Below are 21,071 nucleotides of genomic sequence, written 5' to 3' on the forward strand. Positions count from 1 at the left end.
TTCATGTTTATGTGTAGTTGCTGCAGCATAATGAGCCTGAGTGCGGCAGCATAGTGTGTATATGCTTGTATGCACCATATGTGTGCATGTATAGTGTTGCAGAGTGGAGAATGCACCACAATAGGAAGAGCATACTGCATGTCAGGGTCTGGTTGCAATAGCTGAAGCATCTAAAGGCCTTTAAATTTTTACTATCCAGGGACATCACGGTGAAATTTTTAGCCGTGGAGGGAACAGGCGTTGTTGCAGATGTGCCTTTGGGTTAACCACATGAGGCGAGCTGCTGATTTTGTATGAATGTATTTGTTGCTTTCCAACATTGAAGTCGGCGGTGACCAACAATGAAGCAAGTTCCTCAATGATGAAATTTTAGTGAAAACATGTACACAGTGTGGTTGTAATACAATTTTTTATTTTTGAAAATATAGGAAGCGGCATTTGTCTAATTGATATAAAAAGAAGACATCAAGCTCAGAGTCCTTCAATGGTTACTTAACAGTGGATGATGGGACTGAAAAAAATTATTGATCCAGACAGACATTAAGATGTGATTCAGAGCATTAGACAACTGTAGGATTCATTGAATGAAAGTGATTATGGAATGTTGATAAAAAAAAAAAAAACAAAAACGGAAAAAAGAAGATGATTTTGTTGGCACATACAGGCATCTATGATGCGTCTGCATTGGATCCACTCTTGCTCTGACTGAGGGAGTTGGCCACGTAGCCAATCAGAGTGAGGTATTCCTGGAAGCTGATCTTTCCATCGCTGTTCTCGTCCAGTCCCCGCTGCATCTCCTTAATGGCGGAGGAGCTGTTTGTGTCCTGACAAACAAACAAATAGCCATTATTATTTTATATACACGCAGAGCACATTTTATGACACATTTACACACATTTGCATTGTTCACAGCTGAGGCCTCACCTCCATGATGCCACCGAGCTGTCGCTCCACCAGTTTCTTGAAGGATTTCCCGTCTAGGTTCTCCTTCCCCCTGGTAGAGCTGAGAAATGTGGTCACCACCGTCTTAATGGCTGACTCCATATCTAAGGAGAGGAGGGCAAGGGCAAATAGAAGAAAGGAGAATTTAGGGCATAACAAGAAGAGATATGGCTTATCTCCGACGCTCAGACATCACACTGTTCGGTTACCATTTCCACTCCCATGAATTTGTATGGAAACACATTTTTATGTGCCAAAAGCCCAAAGCTTTTGGCACATAAAAAAACTTTTTTTATTTTTGCATTTCAGAAAGAATAAATGTGCATAATAACCTTGGGATGCAAACTAATTAAGAATAGAGATTCTTTACAATGAATTATGTGCAACCATTACATAAATTATAATGTGCTAAACATTTCACTTAATTCAGAATCCCTCGAATTTGTTAAAAAATGGGATGGTTATATTAAGTGTTATAAGAGTTATAATAGCAATTAAAGTATGATGTAACAAACATAATCATTTGTTATTTGACAGATCACAACTTAAAATTTGATGAACTGAATAGATCTGGCTTTGTCCTCTGTGAATACGGCACACGAATGATGTCAGCATAGGTGAGGAGAGGAGGAGGAAACTGGGGGAGATGGAACAATGGAGCCTGGAGGGCCTCGGAGGTAAACAGAGCAAGAGAGGAGGGCTGATGGAAGGCTGGAGAGGAGGGGGGTCTCTCAGGTAAACACAATGGGAGCTGTGATCTCTGACAGGAGATATCTGATACCCACAAGGCAGTGGGAGGCCTCCGGTTCAGATTACTGCCTGCTGCCCGTCTGCTGCAGCACACGTCCCCTCACATTGTAGGAAATAACTGCATAATAACTGTGCTCAAGTATGAGGTGAAGAACATCGCCGGGCCAGTTTGACGAGAAGTCAAAGAAAGCGAGCCTGAATGTAAAAATAACTCTGGTTTCATTGAGAAAAACGAAAAGGCATTTGAGGAAAATTCCTTAGCTGATGACATAACAGTTCTGATTTGTGTCATGCATTTCTCATTGTGAGTTTAACATTGCTGGATGGCAACGGGAGCAACAGCTTTCATCGGATGTAACGTTGAGAAAACAATAGCAACGTTCCAGTTCCACAGTTTTATGTGTTGTTGATTAACACAAACAGGTTTTAAAGGGGAACGTCTGAACAATAGGCAAAGCCCAGATGTCAGTAATAAAATTAACAATGGCTGAACTCCATCTAGCTGCTTCAGTTTCAGGATGGTAGTAGCATGCACGCTGCCTGATTGTCACACTGTCAACTTGAATATATAGAGCTATTATTAATGTTCTACAGCATGTGTAAGAACAAAACGTTCTGACAAGTGTCTGCTATAAAATGATATTTTGTCTCGTGAAGTAATACACGTGCTTTACAGAGAAGAATTTGGGGGTGTTGCTGAGAAAACCTTGTCTGCAACAAATTAAAACAAAGTGCTGATGGTGGGATAAAACTGATCAGGGACAAATGGAGGAAAGTCGTGATTTAAACCTGCATTTTGATGAGTTTTAACATTTCCGCATATCCTGTTTATTAAAATGGTTAAGAGAACGTTTGTTTGCAAGAAGAGTTTACTGTGAAAATTCGTTGATAGTGTATCTTGAATAAAATGTTGTTTATGCTGTATGCACACAAACATTTTTATTCATCTCAATCAGGACAGAGATGAAATTCTTACGCAGTGACTGCAGAAACATTACATACCCTAGCATACTTAGCATTTAGTACATATTGTATATTATTGGCATTGAATGTGATATAAAACAAGCAAACAAAAACAGTAACAGTAAGCTGAAAACGCTGTGATTTATGTAGTTAATAGAACTGGGACATCGAGGTCACTCTTTGCCAACAGTCAGAGCTAAAAGAGCACGTGTACATATGCAACCTGAAGTATCCTGATATAATTCAGCCAACTGGGTCCCTTCTCCCTTGAGGTAACTGCTCGGAGTAAAGGCTGCAGAGACGTGGACAGAGTTGTGTGCCACAGCTGTGTGGGGTGTGCGCTCACTGCAGGATTTCCATTGAATGCTGGAAACTACCACAATGCAGTGGTGGCCAGAGGACGGCTAATGGTGACAGCAGCCTGGGGCCATGTTGTGGGAGTAACAGTAGAAGCTGGTGAGTCTCCCATCTGACACACATGTCACACCTCGATGCTCACAATATGCGCACTGATGCACACACAAAGGCATACAGATAGACAGAAAGACACACACACACACACACAAATATCTGAGGGAGGACAACACCAATTAGGACCTCTGTTGCATTAACCTAATTACTGGGTGAGTGAGAGCAGCCACCCAACCCTGGATTGTGTTTCATGTCTCCCAGCATTGCCAACGCACACATGGATGCGCACACACATATGCACAGACAACTCTTTCCTTCATACAAGGGAGCAGATGTCATCAGCATGCTGGTCATCACTATTTAATAGGTTACTATAATTGTCCCGACACCTTCCTAACACCCTGGAGGACAAATAGCAGCAGAGGAGCAGGCCAGCCAGTGTTTGTGTGTGTATGCATCTGCACAGGTCATTTTTCAAAATGTCCACCAGCCTACCATCCGTTAGGTTCTCTTCCAAATGTAATGCGATGAACATGAAACGGACCGGAGTCATCAGGGCCGCAGAATTACAAATGGGTAGAAAAGGAACACGTGGTAGGTTTCACCTGATGAGTGCTTCAAGAGGCCTTGGGTGTGTGCGCTGAATACGAATGAAGTTGTGTAACTTCTCTTTCACTGCACTCAGACTCAGACTCAGAGACAGATCATCATGACGCAAATATAATTTTTTAACCCTAACCCCAAACATGGTTTTATTTGGATGTCCATTCTTTTTTGTGGCTTTTCAGTTAAACACTGCTCCATCTCAGTGGTTTCTGGTCTTTTTGTCTTCAGCCATAACCTGTTGTTACCATTTTCATATGAGCATGTGTTATGACCAGATAAGGAAAACTGTGAAGTGATGGCTTTCACACAATCTGTAAGATGTGTCTTTTCGTCCTGGGTTAGGGTTAGTGATCCAGATCATCAAATTGAAAACATTTTCTGCTACATCTGCCTCTGGATTTAGTTCTTTTTATCATAAAATGGCAAAAGGTTTTTCTGAATGTGGTTCTCTGTCAGAGTTCGGGGCCGTTTAAATGAAGAGGTACACGGCTTCTCCTCTGATCTATGTGGCTTCACAGCGTAACTTGTATTGCTATTTTCTCTGGCTTCATCTTCCCTGCAAAAGAGGTTTTCGGGTTAAACCTTCGATGAATGAATATTAATAAATAATTATGTGCCACCACACTGTACTGAGTCATTAGTGTGATCTACAGATACTGCAGGTGAAAACGAATGAATCATGTCTGTCTCTGCATTTTCGCAACTCCTCTCAAATCAAACAAATGAATCCTGCAGACTGTGGGAAATTCAGCCACATTGAGAAACTACTTTAACTGCTTTGACAAGTACAAACCGGTCCAGAGTAGATCAGGGTAGGCCACCCACCCCCCTGATCCGGCCTCAGCAGTTCACAGACTGCAGGAAAGTCTCACTAAAGGCTCACATGGATACTTTGTGAGCCTCGGGCTGACCAGAGGATCACCACTGGTAATTATTCCTGGCTGACACCGGACGTTTGGCTCATGAGCATTGATTAGAAACCGATCGGCCTCTCCCTGCTCATGCTGTGTGAACTAGGTGTGTCCCCCTGTCGTCCTCCTGCAATCACCTGTCAGCGCCCAGCTCGCCTTTTCTCCGGTGCGTCATCAAACTCCACCGGGCTGGAGCCATCCGGGTCCGGCCGACAGATTCTTATCATATTCGGTTTAATAATTCAGACCGAAGCGGGCCACATGTGACTGCGACTGTCCCACTTCACGGTCAGCTCGGTCTAACAGGGCGGCTCTGGCCCATCCGTGCCAAACCCACAGCCAGAGCCGCGCGTCACGGAGGGTCAGGGGCTCACCCCGGCCCCCTTCACATTTAGCCCCGACTAATCCCACCATTTGTAGAGCTGCCAGAGGCAGGACGGACACACAACTGATGAATAAGTAAACGTGACTCTGGACTCTGGTTTCGGTGGAAGTGTAAAGGGATGGGGGCTAGATTACCAAGAAGAACCCGATCCCTGCGGCTGTAGCTGCGTCCGCAGAATGACACAATGATGACACACTTGAGGAGAAGAAGAGGAATCGATTGTTTTCTAGTCTGCCCGGAAAATTAGTTTGGAGTTCAAAAAAGAGAGATTTGGCAAAAAAAAAAAAAAAAAAAACGGATCAGAGTAAAGCAGACTCACCGTTAGGGCAAGAAACAAAAGGCAAGAATCCGCTTCAGCAGCTCCGCTCCTTCTCTCAGAGATCCTCCTCTTCAGTCTTGGGCTGGATTAAGTTGCAACACATATCTTTTCCGTGATTTAACTTCTCACTCCAGCCAACAGTTTTTTTCACTGTCATAGGGCGTGTGCCTCAGAGAAGGAATGTGAGAGAGGCGCAGCCTGAACAACCCTGCAGTCTTCAGCTCCACTCTCTGACACACTTATCACAAGTTTTATCATGTGGCTTAACGCGGAAACACTCACTTTATTTGTCTGTGTGCTTCATCCCAACATATTTACCTCTTTGTCTGTTTTTTTCCCAGGATATTTTCTCTCAACGTGTAAGAACAGGAGCGCGTTCGTGACTAAGTGCACGCGTCAAAGCTCCCAGCACAGAGGTAACCAGGCCACACCTTGAAACTGGAGTCATTGCAAAAAGACAGCTTGACACACTGAAAACTAGAATTAAAAACTCAACATCCATCAGAATGAGGTCAGGGGAGTTAGAGACGGGGAGTTACATGTTATTTTGGATTTATTTCCAGAGTTAAAACCTGATTTTGCTCGGTCAACACCACACCTCAGTTTTTCTCCTGGAGAGGGATGACAAATAACAGGAGGCGTGTTTCTGAGAAACAGACAAGCCAATAACACACAACGCTTGTGCACACATTTAGTAGACAATGGATTCCCTGACAGACCTGTGAGTACAAGCATCTGTGTGTGTGGAGGAAACAGACAGGGCTGGTTTTAAAACTGCTGAAACTGTTCAATCATATTGGGAGATGGTCTGTGTGCCAATTTGGCAGCAGCTGGTGAGATAAAAGACTGAAGAGAGAAAGAGAGCCACAGATAAACACACAATGTGTATTCAAACCAAATTCAGGGCGTTTTCCATTTGGCCAATTTCCAAATTCCCGAACTGTAAATCACTTACAATATGTGGAACTGTAACAGAGAATCTGAGGACGCTCTATTGGCTGAACCCCCCATGCTTGCTTGCAAGATGCCCAATCAGCTGCCAGAACTCCAGGAAGCTGAGCTCTCCATCACTGTCGTTGTCCAATGAGCTCATCAGCTGGTCAACAACAGCAGGGTCGTCAGCATTCTGGAGAAAACAGGAAGACGCGTATCAGAGGAAATCGAGTCTGACAGGCGCAGGGGGATGACCTAGGGCTCGGCCGCTCAGATGAGACAGTGGCAAACTGCTGGCGCCTCTGCCACAGTGAGTCCGTCCACAAATTCATGCAAGATTTGCAGAGTCGGTTCAGCACAAGGATCTTTGACTGTGTCACCATCTAGTGGCCGCTGTGTTTGCCTCGACCCTCAAACAAGAAGAAACATGGAATTTTCCACATTGAGAGGAGGGAGCTCTGAACTCTCTGCAAAGCCACAGGAACTGCTACTTTCTACCGCTGTGCTCTGGTTTAACATGCAGGTCGACTACAATAGAACCACAACTACGCCAGATTTCAAAGTCTATGAAGAGCGGCAACTCTTTTTTCATTGTTGTTACACTGCTGTTACACTGCGTGGAGTCTCTAACATCAAACATGAAATGCTGTTTTGTCCTGCAGTGTAACTTCTTATTCTTACCAAAGGTCACAGGCAGGAATAAGCAATATCTTGGAAAACATTCCCTTTAAGTGTTCTTATTTGACTCACAAGTACACTAAGACAACAAGCATCACAGACTGCCCACGTCAAAGTGATGACTAACACTTAATTACATGGTCAAAGCATTAAAAGCTGATATGACATCCAGATGATTTTAATGTGGAAACACCCTCATGAGAAAACAGAAAAGACTATAGTAAACAATATATTCCTGATTCTGATACACTTCCTTGTCAAAAATCAATGTTTATATTGAAATAAGAGGATTTATTTTAGTTACTATTTTAGAAAAACTACTGAAGTTATAAATCTTCCAAAACAACTCAGAGTTGTATAAGATATACTTCTGTCATCAAAAGACTGAGGGACTCTTTAACAAAGGTTCGCACTGCAGCTAAAAGCAAATGTTACTTTAAAAAAAGTAAACTGTTTAGATTCGTTGAGGGATACTTTCAGGATTTACTTTCAGTTATTGTGCTCTCATTGGATTTGTTGTCAGGAAAAAATTGGGACATCGTGCATATGTTATTATTCAGATAACACTCATTTTGAGTATACAATATAAAAAGCTACTCAGCCAGAGTAACAAGAATATCTGCAAATGATCACATTTACAACAAACTGCTATTTGCTAAATATCTCCATGGATGTAACTTGTATATTGGAATGGAAATCTCACAACCTGGTTCATGCAAGAACGCACCGAAGTGACAGAACTGTAACAATACAACTAAACTATCACTGTAATATTGTCGTTTGTTAAACCTACATCACTCACCTTAACAAAGTTCGGCAGCTCAGATTTGACCAGTTTGTGGAACTCGTCCCTGCTCAGCGTGTCTGGGGAACCATCGCTGCCAGCATGCGCCTTGAACTGGGACACCAGCACACTAACAGCAGACTCCATCCCGAGCTGAAAGACCGAAGGGGAGAAGTTAGGCCGCAGTTTCAGGAATGAGAAAAAGAGATGATATGAACTGTTTAGTCTGGTGCTAGACAAGAAACAACATTTGAACAAGAATTAGATCTTACTGAATCTGGCAGCACATATAAAGACTCACCAAATCTGGTATTTGTGTGATGACGTTGTGTCGACAGAACCCCTCATGGTCTTTTCTAGCTTACTAATCCTGGCAAAGAAGATAAAACATTCACCAAAGTGTCTGTATATATTTACAGCTTTCTGTTTGGTATTCTATTCATTGCAACTAGTAAAAATGTAAACCCACACACCACTGACCTTCTTCCATGATGTGACACATGCAACTAGTCAACTAGAAGTTAAGGATTACTGGATGAATTGCCTCATTCTAGAAATCCCCTAACTAACTTGCACTGGCAATTTAGGCCAGGACAGTTTAAACATGACACGATGTCTGTGTACTACCAGTTAAATGTTTTACTCAGTTCATGCTGATGCATGAACCGTAGTCTACCATTTCTTCTATTCCTGTCGATGTGTGTGCAACTGTGGGTGAGACTGCTGTAGAGAGCAAAAAGAAAGCAGTAAATCAGACATAATTATACAGTCTGTGCCGCACAAACTTTTGAGAATGAGCCACTTGGGTTTCACTTCAGAAGAGTAACATTATTTCATCCAAAGCTCTGACAGAATGTGCACGACTGGCATATTAGGGAGACAGTTAGTGCTAACAAGTACAATAGCTTTTTCAGGCAAATATGCCTTCATGTTGTTTTGTTGTCTCAGCTGTATGAGAGACACACACACATACACACAACACCTGAAACTGCAGTCTAAACATCTCTATCCTCCATTCCCTTGGCTGACATTGCAGAAGGAGAGAGCAGCTACTGACAAAACATATATCTCAGAGAACTCACAGCACTATCTATACACAGCAGAGTAAAAGCATCAGGGTTTTCCACGGGGCCATGCTGCTAGTTGGCCTTATGATCGATGCTCAACTGCACAAGTGTTTGCCTCTTAAGACTTGTTTGCCTGTTTCAAAACATCATTTATACATCCCACATTTCTTGATTGCCAACTGTACCCAGTCATCCAGCCCCTGGCCTGGAGAGTATGTGCAGTTTATGCTTTAAAAAAGGCAGAAAAAAATCAAATAAAAACAGAACATAACAGCGTGGGGAAAACTCTCAGGTAACAGCCACACGCTCTTCTAGCTGTGCCATGGGACTGATTTAAGGTGTCTCCTTTCAAAGACTTTATTAGGTAGTTATTCATTACAGAGAAGTGTACGTTAGGGAACCCAACTCTGCATGAAACTTTGAAGCAGGATATGGATGAGTAGATAGGTATGTGTGGTTTTGTGTATGATATTACCACTGAAGCCACAGTGCAGCAGTTTCACAATATCAAGAAAAGGGATGGATTTCTGTACTAGCCTTCCCATAGCACAGCAACAGAATGTCTGACTATTGACGTCTACAGTCTGAAACACAAAACATCTAAAAGAGAGAGAGAAAAAAAAAACAAAACAAAACAAAAAAAACATTATCAAATGGAGGTTGGTAGTTTTATTTGTCTGTCAGTTAATGACTCCTTAGTGGGAAAAGGTTTGATGCCCAGGGTTTTCAATAATTCACAAGTGAGGAGAAAGCAACAAAATACTTTTTTTTTTTAAATCACGTGGATGTACCAAATTTATTATTCTGCTCTTATGACAATAATATGCACAAATATGAGCATCCCAACATACAAAAGTCTCTATCCTGCATGGTTGCCCTTTGAAAGATAATTTCTGAGTGTCCATAGGCCCTTGAATTAGCAACTTTTAAGAGCTGACATTGAAAGACAAAAAATATATATGTATTACAGCTAATTCTGATTAACTCAATGCTTAGTGACCACTTTAATCAATATGAACAAATGTGTTTATAATAAAACAACAATTTAAGTTATTACAGTATATATTGCAAGTTCTGTATCTGGAAACAGAAACATACACGTTCAACATGTGCACATTTTATGTGTCTGCAGATTGTTTTCTACTTATAGAAAGCCAACTTCTATAAAATAAGTTAACTATATATTTATGCACATACAATATGTACAAACACTTAAAATAAAAATCACTGCAGATTTCTCTAACATCACACAAAATATTCCCTAAACTATTGCAGCAGTTCACATTCACTCCATCTTTATAAAAAAACAAAACAAAACAAAACAAACAAACAAACAAAAAAAAACAACCCAAAACAAACAAACAACCTGTTAATTCTTTACAGGTAATCTGACATTGACTGTCAGGAAAAAGACATTCACTGCGTAAAAATATGCAGATTTTCTACAGTGCTGTTTTCAGTGGCAGAGGTGTAATGTGCGACTACAGTGGTAGAAAGCAGAGTGACAGCCTACTCTGTTTTAACAGCTTTAATCTTCCATATGTAACGGGAGAAAGTAAATGACTCAGCAGAAGTGACCGTCACACTCCTGGATGTTCAACAACCTTCAGGTGCTCAGTCAGAGAAATGAAACTAAAGCTTTCAGAGGTTTTATAGTTTGCTATGGATACATTAAGCTGAAGATTGACTGAAGAGCGCAGTCACGCCTCTTCCTCTCTTGAAAATCCACCCCCAAAAAACCCAAGACAAAACCATATGATCTGATTAAGAGGACAAACCTCCATTTCTCTCTCACTGTGTTCTTATGTGTGCAGGTGAAATACAAAACCTCCCAAAAACTGTGAAATTAAATCAGAAGTTGAAACGCTGTGACAGGAGACAACAGTGGTAAATTAAGATTGACCAAAAAAGACAAAAAAATAAAATAAAATAAAATAAGGATGACAGGATGATTAATGTATACTTGTAAGCATTTATGGTCCAATAACATGTGTTCCCTTTGAACAACCTCTCATCTGTCATGACTTCTCTTGGCTGCTTTTGACGGCTCCATCAATTATTTTTCCATTTCAGCCACGTCCTCGTCCACTCTCCTTCCTCCCCTCCCCTTTGATTCTTTCTTCTTTCTCGCCCACTCTGGGTGCTGAAAACTTTTTCATGACTTCTTTCTCAAACTTCTCCATTTCTTCCTCTATGCCACTATCTTCCTCTTCGTTCTCGTCACCTTCCACCATATCCTCCAGAATATCAGCCACATCCTCCACAAAATCTTGAAAGCTCATCTGGTCATGAACAAAGAGCCCGTCCTTGAAGAACTCGGTAGCTAGCTTTTTGAGCTCCCCTCTTTTGAAAGCATCCACTCCGAACTCCTCTGCCTTGCCTAGGTATGTTTGGAGGATAGCATCAAACTCAGGAAGCGGGACAGGAAGCAGCTTCTCAGCCTGAGCACAGGTTTCCAGTGAGTTACAGTGTTGTGGTGGTTTTGAGTTGCGCTGTAGCCGGTCTCTCTGTTGGTCCCAGTACTCTGGCTGGTCCAGGGAAGGTCTGCGATGTGTGTGAGGGACCTTCTCATCTCCCCACTCAAGCTTTTCATGGTGGTCATGATGGTGATTACCAGATAACTGGTGCTCATCTTGGTGTTTTGGAGTGACCGATCTATCCTTTTTCCAATCTCTGTTGTCCGTTCTCTGTCCTTTCACCCACTCTTCCTTTTTGTTTTCCCACTGATTTTTCTCCCTCCTCTTCCATTCGTTGTCATCTTTACGTTTCCACCCATCCTCGTTCCCCTGTTTTCTCTCATCCTTTCTCTTCCATTCCTTATCATCTTTACCATTTTGACTCTTCCACTCTTTCTCATTCCACTGTTTCCTCTCGCCCTTCCCTTTCCTTTCTTTCCAAAGGTTCTGGTTGTGATTTTCACTCCCATCCCACTGTTTCCTTTGACCCTTTCCTTTCCAATCATTACTCTCATCTCTGCCATTTTTACCCCTACGCTCACCACCTTTTTTCCACTCTTTCTTCTCACCTTTCTCTTTCAAATCTTTTTCATTCCCACTTCCCTTGAATCCATCTTTTCCTTTCTTCCACACCTCCTCTCCCTCCCACACATCCTTGCCTCTGTACTTCTCTGCATGGTCCTTTCCATCCTTCTTCTCCTTACTGCGCCATTGTTTATTCTCATTTAATTTTACATTCCTTTCTCTTGCTTTTTTCCAGTCTTTTTCTTCCTTCCAATCTTCTCTTTCATTTTTTTCTGTCCATTCCTTCTTCCCTTCCCTTGCCCTCCATGGCTTTCCTTGATCACCTCTGGTCCTCTTATCCTCTTTCCAGTCTTTCTCCTTCCATTGCTTTGTCTTATGATCTTCTCTCTTCTGCTTATCTTCTTTTCCTTTCTCCTTGTCAAACTTTCCTTGCTCGCGTTTTCTCCCTTTATCTTCATCTTTGCGTTCTTTTTGTTCATCTTTCTTGTGTTCACTTTTTTCCCTCTCTTTCAAGCTCTCCTTTTCTCTTATGTCATATTTTTCCTTCCGTTCTGTCTTCCTCTGGTCATCCCATTGTTTCCTCGCTTGTCTATCTGCAGGTCTGGGTGCATTCTGTCTGTTGTCCTCTGAATGCCCACTAGGGGGTGATGTCGTGAGCTTCACGGGGACTTCAGTGGCTGCTGAAGAAAAATCAAAAAGTGGTTACAACTACAGAGATAAATGGTGACAAGTCAAGTGAGAGGAAGGAAGAAATATCCTACACTTTCGCTTATTTTCTCATACGTATCATCTTTCTACATCTTCTACCCTCTGTCATGTCCCCTCCCGACCTACTCCCTCGATCCTTTGTACCTGCAGAGTGTTTTAATTCATTGAGAGCCGATCTCAGTGTCTCTAGTTCTTTCTGTAGGGCCGGGACAGACTCCAGCTCTTTCTTCATCCTCTCATTCTCTTTCTGAAGAACAAGGAGAGATGCCATCTCTGTCTTCAACCTACTGTTTTCCTTCTCCACCTCCTCCCACTGCAGCTGCTCCTTTGCTTCCTCAGCTGCGTGTCCCTTGGCTACTTTTAGCTCTTCTCTCTGTGCCTGTTTGAAGAAAAAGGAACAAGAAAAGGGGCCCGGTGAGAATATTACACACTCACTGACACCTTTACAGACACATGCACTAACCCTGTATGCATACTGGGTGTGCGCATGCACACACACGCAGACACACAGAGAGAGAAGAAATAAAGTGAGAGACAGAATGGAGTCATACCTGAAGTTGGGCTTCCAACACAGAAATTTGCTGATTCCCTTTAGCTAATTTATCTAGAAACTCTGTATTTTTGACATCCACTGCAGGTGGGGGAACTTCTGGATTAAGCCATTCCTGTCAACAAATCAGACACACATTATAAGACAATGGCAAATCTTTAGAGGACTTCTCAGAATCACTACTGCCAAACAAAGTAGTTGGGAAATGAGAGAACATTATGTGTTGACGAAATGGGAAAGAACAGAAGTCCAGAGGAGCGCAGTTGGTAGACAATAGCAGTAAGGCTGCCAGCATTGTGGGCAGTCATCTACGGGGCATAATCACACTAAACCTTCAAGCTGCGCTACTCTGGTGTTGTATTGTCCTTGTAAACAAAATGGCACAACGAGCAAATCTTATTGTTGTATTATATGTCAGACTGACCTGTTGTCCTGGTACTTCTGAATTTTTCAGTTCCCTGGCTCCATAGTCACTCTCTGTAAACATTATGTAGAGCTTTATTTTGACATTCATAATACATAATAATATGTATTATGTATGTAATGTATGTATGTATGTATGTATGTAATACATAATAATGCCAAAGAGCACAAGCAGAATCTTCATTCTGCTGCTTTTTATTGAGAAAAGTGGCAACCACCCAAACAAAAATCAAGGGATAAATAGGTGTGGCTCAAATGAGTAAAGGCTTACATATGGAACCATTTCAAAGAAAAGATTTAAGATTATATATTAATTGCTGGCTGAAAACTTTTCATTTCCACTTCAGCTGATTTAAACTTTTACTTTATCTTCCATGTTCCTGTGAGATTGTATGCTGTTCATGCTAAAAAAAAAAAAAAAAAATAGGGACAATTTAAGAGTTGACAAAAAAGGCACAGTAATCAAGGCAAAAAAAAAAGAAAAGAAAAAAAGTGAAGTGGTACAAGGTTTTCATTAACCATCAGAAATAACCTTCATTGCAAAAGGGCATAAATCACCTTCTTGCTCACGCACATTTGAAAGCAGTGATTTAAGTGACTCACTTTTAAAGCATCAGAAGCAAAGAATTATTTGTCTGCATGCACATTCAAATAGACAAACATATCCTGACAAGAAAGCAGAAATTCATTCACTCACTTGCATGCACACACAAACAAACGTACCCTCATCCAGGTCCATGAAGACACCTGCAGGTATGATAAACCTCAGTTGCAAAGTGGGCTTTATCCATTCCACTACTAGTATTACTTTCTTCAAACTAACATGAATTCAAAATCAATTTAAAATAACATGGGAGATTGGGTGGAGTGTTAATAAATAGATCAAATTATGTTGCCTACCTGAGAAAAAGATGGTGCCGAGGCCCAGCAGAATGACAGCACCAAGAATGCACTTGTTCACAGAGAACCCACTTTCTTCTTCTCGTTGTGGGAGCTGAAACTCTTCCTCTACTTCGTCTTCGTCATCTGCCTTCCCGATCCGTTCCAGAGCAGCTAAGAGAGACCTCCTCCTCCTCACCTCTGGCTGTCCCTCTTCCGGTGTCCGCTCAGCCTGCTCCTCATCCACCACTAAATCTACAGGGGAATCAGCACAGGAAAGAAGAGGTAAAGCTGTTTTCAGTGTATTTTAGCAATAACTTTTAATCTATTCTATGTCTACACCTCAAGGCATAAACTGTGGGGGGGAAAAAAAAAAAAAAAAAAAGGCCAAAAACGATTGCTTATTTTGTAGGGATCCAATCCACTGTTCTATTTTCAGACATTTATTATTTTAAAGCTGTTGTGCATTATTGGGCAGACATTTACTGTAGCATTCAGAGAACTGATTAGATTGCACAGCAGATAGGGTGCTGTAACTGGTGTGATCCTGCGGTATGAGACAAAACAGAGGTAACACTTGCCTCCTTATTGTGTCTGCTGTTCATGGTATACTTGTTAAATTGTACCCTTGCATTTCTATATTTTCCATTAAACTGCATAAAGTAATTCAAAAGACTTTATTTGGGAACTTCTGGGACCAAGAAAAAACTGGCTAAATGTATCCCATTGATGGAGATCAGTGGTGCCGTAAAGGTGCAGCAAAGAGTTCTTCACTGAACTCTAGTAGGTAAAATAAAAATGTATGAATGGAAGCACAAAAGAGCAAAATAGGACAAATTTTTTAAGGTAGTCCTGAACCAAAGATCTGCATACAAAAAAATGCCACACTGCAAAAAAACTTTAGAGCTCCCAGTCCCTCTGAAGCCAATTTACTTCTGCAGGGTGTCATGCAAATAAGACTTTGTCATATCATGGTCCCTTCCTCATACCAACCACTGCCTCTCCAGACAACTTCCTGGCCCAGATACTGAACAAGTCCATAATCCATCAAGCACATTATAATCTTTGGCATATATGCACAAAACTATGACGCTGTGGTTATTATATCAATGTAATGTAGACTTTGATTGTTGCTGTTCATACCTGCCTGGTTCCCTAAATCTGTTGTCTTTGGAGATTGGTCTGATTGCTCCCCTTCCTGTTGTTGCTCTTTTCCATCTAGTGGATGAAATGTTCCTTCATGTGTGAACCTCTCCTCTTCTTGTAAAGACTCCAGCCCACCCAGAGTCTCTGTGTTCAAAATTGAGGCTGGTGGCTCATCGGGGGAGGGAGTTATGTGAGAGTAGGAGTCAGAGAATGAATCAGGATCAGGGCTGAATTGTGCTGGCCCCTTGGGGAGGCCCTCTGATTGGCTCAGTGAATCACTGCCAGGAACAAAGCTGCTGGAGACTTCCAAAGAAGTGGGAAGAGTGGCATCAGTGACACCGCTAGGTATTGAGGTGTGCTGCTCTGTGCTGGTGTCTCCACTTTGCTCTGCAGTTTTTTCTTCTGATACCTGCAATCAGTTAATCAAAATCCCTCAAAGTATTACACTATCACGTAAAAATTTTAAGGCAACCTATATTCTAGCATTCAAAACCAAAAGTGAGACATCTTGGCAACTCCAGATTAATATGATTATACAATAAATACAGCTGAACCAGGATGAATCTCCAAGTTTTAATGTTAATCTAAATTAGCCTTGTAGGAAATAGATCAGATTAATTTTGACATTCTCATCCAACTCCATTTCCCAATAATTTTAACCTGTCCTTTAACCTTAAAAACACAAGGTGTTGCTTAAATGTCTGATTTCCTTCCTTCTGTGAAGCCGTCTTTTAGTAAAGTCTTTGTTCAATAAAACCACTCTCTTATTTTCTACTTTTCTTAAAACAGACATTGTGTTGGCACTGCTAAGCTAAGAGGGATGACTATTATTTCAAAACTCTTCCAATGAAGCTGTAGCCTGGTAAAAGCTGACGAGCCATTTTCCAGGGATAAATGATGATAAATGGTGATAATGTGACAGCATAAGCTCTGGCCAATCACAGTCAAATAGGGGGCTACAGTATGAGCACTTTAAATGTCCTGTATATCCTCAGAGTACATGGGTATATGGGATTCACCCCAAGTCTGTTGTACTCACAAAATTAAAGACATCAGAACACTTTTGTTATGGCCATCATATTCAGCTAATCTGTGGAATAAATACTATGTGATAGGAAATGTTGTGTTAGTGTTCTTACCAGATGTTCTCGTCCCTTTGCAGGCAGGTTTGCTCCAGAGCCTGTCCCATCAAACACAGACATTGTGTCATTTACTGGAGTTCCATCTGCTTTAACCCTATGTTAGTGTTGTTGAGGGTTTGGAAGGTGGCTTATAAATAAAATATATTATTCCTAATATTATTGTTAAAAAAAAGGAAAGTTTAAAGTTGCAGTTTTAACATGATTTGAAATGGAGTATTGTTGATTTTAGTACAAGGAGTCCTGCAGTATATTTTTACTGTTTTAACTGATTGAATAAGTAAGACCTGGGGAAAAAAAAAAAATTCAAGAGCACCTGCTGCAGATGCAAGGTTTTCTTCATGGTGCTCTGTTGCCTCGGCCAAAGGCCTCAGGGTTTCAGCAACAGACTCCTGGTATAGACAGAAACAACAGACAGGCAATGGACAGAATATCATCTGAAAAATTTGTCCATATGTTGGGTGTTTCGCAGTAACAGAATTTATAAGCATCAACTTCAGTTATACAGTTGCTACAGCAAGAAGCCACTGAACAAGGCAAGGTGTGTGTGCATTTAAAAAGGCTTTTTGAATAAATCCAAGAAAAGCCAAGAAGCATGGACAGTCTTATTAAAGAAACCTACTTCATATTCAGGTGACCCAAAAGAAAACCAATTGGGACAATGAGTTTTCTTTCTATCTTTCTTTTTTTTTTTTTAAATAATGCACTTTCATTGAGGTCATATTCCTATGCTCTTTACAGCAATACCTCAGGAGTGAGGATAGTCCAGCTGTTGTTAGCACTGCTGCCCCCAGACATGGCCCCCCAGAGGCTTTGTCTGTCTCCTGCAACAAAATAACAACATAAAGAACAGATTACATGATTAATAGTGGTTTGGTTCAGAGAGAACACTGAATCAAGGCTCTGTATGCCACTGTCCTTCATTACACTCTGAATCAAACTTAGAGAAGCGACCTCTACTAACCCCCAAGAGAGAAGATGTTAGGGGACCTGTTATCGTTGCACATTTGTAATGGCAGGGCATGTACTGCAGCTTTGAGAAATTTACATCATTGGTGTACCCAGGCACAGATTTGAATATTTGACTTTGCTGTTCAGCCTCACCCATTCTGCCAATAAAGGCCCTACTGTAAGGTGTGTCAACACATTGCTGTGTGTGTGTGTGTGTGTGTGTGTGTGTGTGTGTGTGTGTGTGTGTGTGTGTGTGTGTGTGTGCGCGTGTGCGCGCGTGTGTGCGCAGGAAGTCCCATTGCCCATTCAGTTCTTCATTAGTAGTTTGTATGTGTTGTGGGCCTTTTGATCACCCTGGTTTTAGGGTTAGTAGAGAAATGGTTTGGCAGAGACATGGGTAACTAAGGCCAGCGGTACTTGAAATACAGGCAGTCTATTTCAAAAGCAACTGGTTTCTTGAATAGATGCCTACAAACTGCCACATTTCAACTGGGTCCTGTTTATTTCTACACTGCACAAGAGATGCAGGTTTTACAGCAAGATGAAGATGTAATGGATCCGTTTTCCTCGTGTCTACATCGGTGGTCTTCGCTTCTTAAACATGCACAAACATTTCTATTTTACATCCTGGTAAGAGACAGGTGTCAAGCATTACATCTTTATAAAACCTTTCCTTCCAAGCAGCAGAGGATAGTGTAACATATGCATATTTATTAAGTTTAGTCTTCATCAGTAAATGCCAAAAGAATGGACTACTTAAGTTAATACCACATAATGTCTGCCTAATGACACACTTCACTCCCTCAATTCAATTCTGTTCCAGCTCCGCAATTTAGGTCTCCTAATCGAGCAACTCCCAAGAGAAGCCTACTGAATCTAGCCTTGGGCCCAAGGAGCATTGTGGAGTGTATAGTGGTGTGGCTTAAAAAGACACCAGCTAAATATAGCTGCAAAGAGATTGAGCAGAGACAGGAAGCAGAAGCATGCAGAAGATGGCCATGGCAGCAATGCATTCTCAGGACAGTTTTAAAATTATTATTTCAAATGCACCACAAATCTAGTGGTTAATTTTCAATGCCTTTCACTATTTGATTCCATCTGATCCTAGCAATGTTCAATCCAACCAATACAGCTGCAGCTTCGGTGGAATGGGTTACATTGTACCTTAACTTTGTTTACAGATACTTAACACCATGCCCGAGCCCTCTTTGCTGATACATCTTTAAACAAAAGAGATCATCCTGAAATGAAAGAGGGAAATAAATGCCCATGTACATTCTCCTTAATAAAATAAAGTCAAATAGAGGGTTCGTGCTGCAGGCCTTATCTGATCCTCCTCTCTCAGCACTGGAAAATACCAAAAAAGGTCAAGAGAATAAACTACAGGACAGGCCATTAGGGCAGCAATGCTAAGATGCCAGTGAACGCAGCATCACAGAGGAAGTTCATCCAGCTCTCATGTTTGCACAGTGAAAGAGTGAAGTACGTGACAGAGACTCTTCAATAAAGATGGACTCACAGGGAAATTAAACTTGACGCCGCTTCTAACAAATAAAAATGACTTCTCAAACGTGTTGGAGGCCGCTAATAGCAAGATACGTGACTTTGATTTTGAACTTGAACGGGCATTGCTAGCTTTAGCCATTAAAAAGTTTGAGTTTGCGAAGTCACAAAAGAAACCAGGAAAAAGTGACGACAAACGACGTTGGCGACGCAACGGAAGCAGAAAACAACAACAACAACAACAAATGAAAAGACATTTTAACTTTGCAATAAGAGTGTGTAGGTTCAGTGCAGAGTCAGGCGGCTCTTACCGTAGTCGGTCACTTCACCTCAGACTCCTCAGCCTGTCTCACATTTGGACCAGCAGTCCGGAGTCTCCGCAATCAACTTTGGCTTTCAGGACGTGCCTCCGGAACTTGGATGAGCCGCATGCTTTCCGTCCAATCACAGGCCGAGTTCGCTCTGATCCCGCCTCCTCCCGTCCACCTCGACCAATAGCAGCGCGGTACTGCTGTGCTTCACTGGGAGAGCATCCAAATTGATTGACACGTGCAGATGATAGCTGTAGGTTTTTTTTTTCCCAAAATAAAAATAAAATAAAATAAAGTCTTCATTTTTCAGCAGTGATAGTCCACGAAATTCTAAGCTCTTACTTAAGGTCCCATCGGCATACGCCTTTCCGATATAATATAAAACAACTTGCGAAATATATCCATTGTTTTTCTTAAATAAATAAATCATGAATTGAACCTATTTGAAGGCATTCACATTCGCAAACCGTCAAATAAATACGTGACACCTCAACCAACTATTTTTTTACTCCTTTTCTCAGCAGTATAGTTTACATTGCCTATCTAATCAAGGTAAAATGAACAGAATTGCAGACATAAAGGTAATATTTTTCTATTCATTAGTTCCTTTATTCATTGCCACAGCAGTTTGGTGTGTACAGTGAACATCAGGGTGCCATTCCTTCAGATCTCAGATCAACAGGGTTGAATATGTGTTTCCAGTGTCTCCTGAAAACCCCACGCGGGGGAACCTACAGACCCTGAAAAAAGAAATAAAAAATGATCGGTCTAAATGCATTACACCGCTCTATGATTTGCTAAACCTATTCCTCAATGAAATTGCAATTTTCTAATGTTGAGAACCTCTTCGCTAGTGGGTAATTGCATTACATACATTAGTGAGATTTTGATCCACTGTGTTGGCTTCTGAAGTGGTAAATTGTTGTCATACGAGACAAGACTCATACTTGCCAATGCTTTGCCAGCACCGCTGATCAAACACTCAGTTTCTGATGAAATAAAAGCTGGTTGGAATTACACTGCAGGAGCCAATGGAGAAACAGGGAAAATCAATGCCCACTTGGTCTACTCTCTTTGAGTCTGTTAGTCCAGGATCTCTTTGATGCACCAGCAACAGAGGAGGAAATAGAGGCACTCCTTAACAGACTGGATGAAACTGTAAGCAAAGTTTCCTCCCAAGAAGTTCTTGCCGCGTCCTACACCCATGGCTATATCTCGCAGTTGCTGTCCCAGAGAGGTGGAGGGCATGGCTTGGGGAAGAGGTCGCTGAGGATGCATTGCTCCGGCAAGGAAATGGAGTGATTGGGCAAGAAGGAGGGCAGTAGAAGAGAGCAGGAGCAGAGCTCTGTCTGTGTATTCCTGGCAGTCAGTCCCTCTACTTATAACCTTCTATATGAACTGCAGGCTGCTACCGTTCACATCCTGCTTTTTCTAGATTTTTCCTTGCTTTCAAACGTGCATTGATTGGTTAGAGGCCTTGTTTACCTATGCTGCGCCGTTCTTTTATGTACAACCCCCCCCCACGACACACACACAGACTCTGAGCTCTAACAATCCCTGAATCAGCCCCCTTCTGTTCGAGCCTCAGCTGTTCACAAACAGGAGAATTCCAGTACCTCCAATATGGCCCCTGCACGACATCCTGCTCTTTGTTTCCCACAGTATGTGACGGGTGATTTTACCATCTAGAAGTGTGTGCTGTGTTGTTGTTTTTGTGTATCTTGGCAAGAT

At 41.6% G+C, this 21,071-nt stretch overlaps 4 protein-coding genes across 8 annotated transcripts; all 4 read right to left on the reverse strand.

The window, feature by feature from the left end:
- Positions 1-392: 392 nt before the first annotated feature.
- LOC115045048 (protein S100-A1) lies at positions 393-5,445 on the reverse strand. Its single transcript, XM_029504519.1, has 3 exons — positions 5,288-5,445; positions 925-1,046; positions 393-824 (listed from the first exon to the last, which is right to left on the reverse strand). The coding sequence occupies exons 2-3, from the start codon at positions 1,042-1,044 to the stop codon at positions 669-671; spliced, it is 276 nt and encodes a 91-aa protein (XP_029360379.1). The 5' UTR covers positions 1,045-1,046; positions 5,288-5,445; the 3' UTR covers positions 393-668.
- Positions 5,446-6,021: 576 nt separating this feature from the next.
- On the reverse strand, positions 6,022-8,121 carry LOC115045475 (protein S100-A11-like). Its single transcript, XM_029505180.1, has 3 exons — positions 7,984-8,121; positions 7,701-7,835; positions 6,022-6,413 (listed from the first exon to the last, which is right to left on the reverse strand). The coding sequence occupies exons 2-3, from the start codon at positions 7,827-7,829 to the stop codon at positions 6,279-6,281; spliced, it is 264 nt and encodes an 87-aa protein (XP_029361040.1). The 5' UTR covers positions 7,830-7,835; positions 7,984-8,121; the 3' UTR covers positions 6,022-6,278.
- Positions 8,122-9,422: 1,301 nt separating this feature from the next.
- Positions 9,423-19,438, reverse strand: pbxip1b (pre-B-cell leukemia homeobox interacting protein 1b). Of its 5 annotated transcripts, none has more exons than XM_029505400.1 (11): positions 19,341-19,438; positions 17,323-17,399; positions 16,892-16,967; positions 16,576-16,616; positions 15,434-15,845; positions 14,312-14,545; positions 14,135-14,158; positions 13,413-13,465; positions 12,990-13,103; positions 12,727-12,817; positions 9,423-12,407 (listed from the first exon to the last, which is right to left on the reverse strand). In XM_029505400.1, the coding sequence occupies exons 2-11, from the start codon at positions 17,371-17,373 to the stop codon at positions 10,819-10,821; spliced, it is 2,685 nt and encodes an 894-aa protein (XP_029361260.1). In that variant the 5' UTR covers positions 17,374-17,399; positions 19,341-19,438; the 3' UTR covers positions 9,423-10,818. The 5 variants fall into 5 exon arrangements, with proteins under 5 accessions (XP_029361260.1, XP_029361259.1, XP_029361257.1 ...); XM_029505399.1 differs by having other exon boundaries at positions 9,423-12,410; XM_029505397.1 differs by having other exon boundaries at positions 12,583-12,817.
- Positions 19,439-20,363: 925 nt separating this feature from the next.
- Positions 20,364-20,618, reverse strand: lenep (lens epithelial protein). Its single transcript, XM_029505346.1, has one exon. The coding sequence runs from the start codon at positions 20,616-20,618 to the stop codon at positions 20,424-20,426; it is 195 nt and encodes a 64-aa protein (XP_029361206.1). The 3' UTR covers positions 20,364-20,423.
- Positions 20,619-21,071: the final 453 nt, after the last annotated feature.

Source organism: Echeneis naucrates, chromosome 6 (assembly GCF_900963305.1).
Source record: "Echeneis naucrates chromosome 6, fEcheNa1.1, whole genome shotgun sequence".
NCBI classification, from domain to species: domain Eukaryota; kingdom Metazoa; phylum Chordata; class Actinopteri; order Carangiformes; family Echeneidae; genus Echeneis; species Echeneis naucrates.

Bases quoted from the DNA above. Each gene is read 5' to 3' on its own strand.
- pbxip1b (XM_029505396.1), bottom strand. From the start codon at position 17,373: ATGTCTGGGGGCAGCAGTGCTAACAACAGCTGGACTATCCTCACTCCT. The intron at 15,846-16,575 runs GTAAGAACACTA...AACTGATTGCAG, and splicing joins CAAAGGGACGAGAACATCTG to GTATCAGAAGAAAAAACTGC. The intron at 13,466-14,134 runs GTACGTTTGTTT...TAATGTTTACAG, and splicing joins CTTCATGGACCTGGATGAGG to AGAGTGACTATGGAGCCAGG.
- lenep (XM_029505346.1), bottom strand. From the start codon at position 20,618: ATGCATCCTCAGCGACCTCTTCCCCAAGCCATGCCCTCCACCTCTCTG.
- LOC115045475 (XM_029505180.1), bottom strand. From the start codon at position 7,829: ATGGAGTCTGCTGTTAGTGTGCTGGTGTCCCAGTTCAAGGCGCATGCT. The intron at 6,414-7,700 runs GTGAGTGATGTA...TGTTTTCTCCAG, and splicing joins AGCTGCCGAACTTTGTTAAG to AATGCTGACGACCCTGCTGT.
- LOC115045048 (XM_029504519.1), bottom strand. From the start codon at position 1,044: ATGGAGTCAGCCATTAAGACGGTGGTGACCACATTTCTCAGCTCTACC. The intron at 825-924 runs GTGAGGCCTCAG...TTTGTTTGTCAG, and splicing joins AGCTCGGTGGCATCATGGAG to GACACAAACAGCTCCTCCGC.